This window comes from Ixodes scapularis, unplaced genomic scaffold (genome assembly GCF_016920785.2).
Source record: "Ixodes scapularis isolate PalLabHiFi unplaced genomic scaffold, ASM1692078v2 PGA_scaffold10__122_contigs__length_95168666, whole genome shotgun sequence".
Classification (NCBI taxonomy): Eukaryota; Metazoa; Arthropoda; class Arachnida; order Ixodida; family Ixodidae; genus Ixodes; species Ixodes scapularis.
In genome coordinates, this window is record NW_024609836.1 from 65794237 (window position 1) to 65798129 (window position 3893).

Genomic DNA, 3893 nt, shown 5'->3' on the forward strand with positions numbered 1-3893 from the left:
TGTGTGTTTGGCGTGGGGGGGGGGGGGGGGGGAGGGAGGGGCGGGCAAATAATTTTTTTAAGCCTATGGAAGCTTTAAACCTTAAACATTCCATATTCGTTTTATTTTTATTTTAGAAATGCGGTTATTTATTTTTAGTGCGGATTTTATTTGCGCAAAATAAAACGCTACGTAGGAGATATGCAAACATCTACCCATTTGGTTTCTGTATAAAAGAGCAAGTCTTTAGGAAATCCAGACATTACCGAGCAACCAAAGATGAACGCAGTCCTTGCTGTCGTGTGCGTAGTTGCCGTCAACGTACTTATTATATCTACGGAGGCTGGTAAGAAACCCTCTTTTTTGAGTATATTTAAATGACCGCGCAATACTATTACCTTTGAGTGCTGCGATTTATTTTTCACGTGGTGGTCCTATGACGAACAAAGCTCCTGCCTCTGCGGCTTAATTGTTTCTCAGACATCCGCAGTTCTTTGGTCTCATGTCTCGTTCTTGCATACACTTTAATCGCACTTATTGAATTCCTTTATGATAAAATATGCAACCGTAAGTAAAAATGCCCAGTAAGCATAAAGTGCACCAGATCTGCTTAGGTGCAAACGAAGTCTTCGCGGGATCTTCTGCCAAATACATACTGGACATGTGGCAGTTTTCTAAAATAGCAATATATTAACCGATACAGATATATTCAAAATCTAAAAAAACAACCTTGCACGAAAATTCCACCAAGCTTATAATCAACAAGCAACATTTTATACAGTAATTATTTGTGATAATTGCAAGTCCACGTTGGTCCCTTCGAACAAATGCAAACCAAAACATTTGCGGTATGTGCTTGCTATATAACTTTAATTTTCTTATGAGAATCAACATCAAATGTTGTTTAGGCACAGCCATTCTTCATATGTTTTGTTACCTCTTTGCATGTTCATAATGATCCTCTGCACTTGGCAAATGCTTCTTTTTATGTTCAACATTTAGAACACATCTTAAGATGCTTAATAAAGCAGAGTGCTTATGTTTACACTTTTATTTATGAAAATAATTTGTCAGAATCAAAGACAATATCTTTGACGTTAGCACATGTAGATTATTACAATATTAAAAACCCCGGAATATAACTTGGCTTGTGATGAAGTGCCAAATAGGCATTTTATCAAATTAGGAGCATTCTGAGCATAGTCAAGGACACCCTTGCTAGCCGCCTTCAGCACACACTTTCGCGTCACCATTGCTTCTTGATAAGATTGATTTATTAAACGTTCATTGTATAAATATTAAAATAATATATCTCGAGATGAAATTTCATCAGTAACCCAAGTTTATGTTCACTTAGTCATCACAAAACTACTCTGATATATAGGGCAGACGTTTTAAGCAGGAGTTATCTATATGAGGAGATTGAGTGCTCACGAATGACTACTATACCTGTGGCAGTTCATTGTGTATTTACTGTGTCGTTTCATGGTAATTCAGTTCCTTTTGTGAACATTCGGAATAACTTAGGATGTTATTGCTTTTATTGAAAGCCTAACGAAATTTTCCTATTCGTTCGACTACAGAAATGTCATGCTTGTACTATGTATTACGTTTCAGATGGCACAGCCTATAATCGCCCCGCAGTTTGCACTCGACCCCCCCAAAAGCCCTCCAGAGTGATTAACTATGGCTATGAAGTATACTACTTTGACACAAACGAACAAATATGCAAATGTTTCTGGAGCCTAACGGGCAGTCAAGATTTAGGAGGAAATGCATTTCCTACTCATAAGGCTTGTAAGAATCTATGCGGAGGTACAGTATGCGCATTACTGCAACACGTTATTTTATATACGCTCTGTGGCAGTGTATTATTTCGAATCATCAAGTATCCTTTGCTTACGCTTTTGTTAACACCCTAATTTGTTCAATACTTTCCAGCTGATATAATGAAACATTTCCAAGAAGACATACCAGTAGTTTTTACTCTCATTATGTAACTCCCCTGACAGCTTCCCTGAAGTCATGTATACAGGGGTGTTGTAAAAGAACGCTCGCAGAATAATCCTCCAAATAAACCGCTCTATATATATGGAAAAGTAGCTCCGCTGCTTTTTAAACAAATATCCTCTGGACGCACCAAACCATTGGCATTGTGTGTATAGGTTCTAGATCCTTTATCTTTATGAAACATATTCCGTATGCATATTCTTCGGTACGGAATTAGCATGAGTCTGGATTTCTTGAATATTCAAACATTTCTCGTCATTCGCCGAAATTTCAGTTTTTCTAAATTAAAAGTAGTTGACCGAGTCAAATTTGGCGGATTAGACGGCCGCCTGTAAACACTAAAGCCTTCCTCTAGGCTAGAATTTTGACTTACTGGCAACGGTACTTGACCCGTAACGTTGGGATCGCTGAGGACTCTCAGCTACAACTCCCTATTTATTTTATTTTGCCACTCACAAGCCTGTATTTCCGATGCGTTGTTACAGTGTGAACTTTACCAGAAAAGTTTTATACTTCCATTTTATAATCAACAAAAGTAGAATTTCATTGTATTTACCGAATTCTGATGCCAGACCTTGTATATTTTATCTCGATTCGGAGAAAAATAATTATTTCTGTTGGTTGAGATCAAAATTGACCACCGCGTTGTTGGGTATCGTATAATTGAAACAAGTCCTGCCGTTTTTACACCCAAAGATTAAACGGCGAGACGGCTGGCTCCAAAAACACTTATGGTTTACAAACTTTGGTTAAAATACACAATAGTGAAGCTATTTAAGCTGCTGAAGGTATTCCCTAATGAGGTATAACTATGATGGTGTTAAAGCTGGAATATATAGGGATCTTGTGTGAATCAAGTTTGTGACGCTGCAGATATACATCCCTACCCGCAATATGCACTAGAATAATGGAAGCCTAATACCGCTTATAAATAAAGTTGCGGCTTAAAAATGTCAATTATCGAACTCTCTTCTCTGCTTAGTGATGATAGATAGTTCTCAAGTGTACAGTTGTTCTGTGCATTGCTAAGAAGTGCACATAAGATGAGAAAAGTAAAGTCACCAACCACGAGTAAGCGCTTGTTTCTGATAGATCCTTGTTATTATTTTTTTTCCTTCGTCTTCGTTTCGATTTCTTAATAAAGAATTTGTACCAGACGGACAAACTTTCTGCATCTTTTAAGATTACCGAGGTTCATGTTTGTTATGATATATGCCTTACTTTCTATTTTATAGGTGCTTACTTCAGGGTTTGCCCAAAACGTCGAGGAGGAAAATAACGAAAACATATTGTCGGCGTTCCCGTGAAAGCTGCACATTTTCTAAGCAAATAAATGAATACACTCATGTTGTGAACTTATTTCATAAGGCGCTCGGCTGCTCCATCAAAGTAAATATTTTCAACGTATTAATTGAATTTTTAGCTACCAGTCTGTCATGGATATGGTCTTAATTGCTCCCACCCAAGGCGCTGAGACAGCCTTGCGTTTGAGCTTGACTTCACAGCAAAACAAACCGATAAAAAAGACCAGATATGTGAAGTGAAGGTGCCGACGCCCACCAGTGTTGCGGTGGGCGTCGGCACCTTCAGCCCTGACTTCCACTCCGGAATCGGAATAATTCCAGAATCATTCCGCACTTTCGCGACCGAGGAATGGAATGGCGGCAGGGCTTAGGAAACCGAATAGAAATAAAAATAGATTAATTTCCTTCGGAAAATGAAAGAAAATTGAATTGGCTCGATTTTTATGCAAGCTGTGTTGATCTTTATTTAGAGCCAACGAAATAATGGCGCAATCGGTTAGGGCATGGTAAGTGGCTGTTGTAAAAGCATCGTTGCACTGGAGGTGCCTGATGGCTTGACTGTTCTTCTGGTGTATGCTCTGTCAAGGATGAAAATGGCGC

The 3893-nt window shown here is 38.6% G+C and overlaps 1 protein-coding gene across 1 annotated transcript; it reads left to right on the forward strand.

Annotated features, from left to right (window-relative positions):
• Positions 1-258: 258 nt before the first annotated feature.
• Positions 259-3268, forward strand: LOC120839536. Its single transcript, XM_040209837.1, has 3 exons — positions 259-325; positions 1597-1794; positions 3225-3268. The coding sequence occupies exons 1-3, from the start codon at positions 259-261 to the stop codon at positions 3266-3268; spliced, it is 309 nt and encodes a 102-aa protein (XP_040065771.1).
• Positions 3269-3893: the final 625 nt, after the last annotated feature.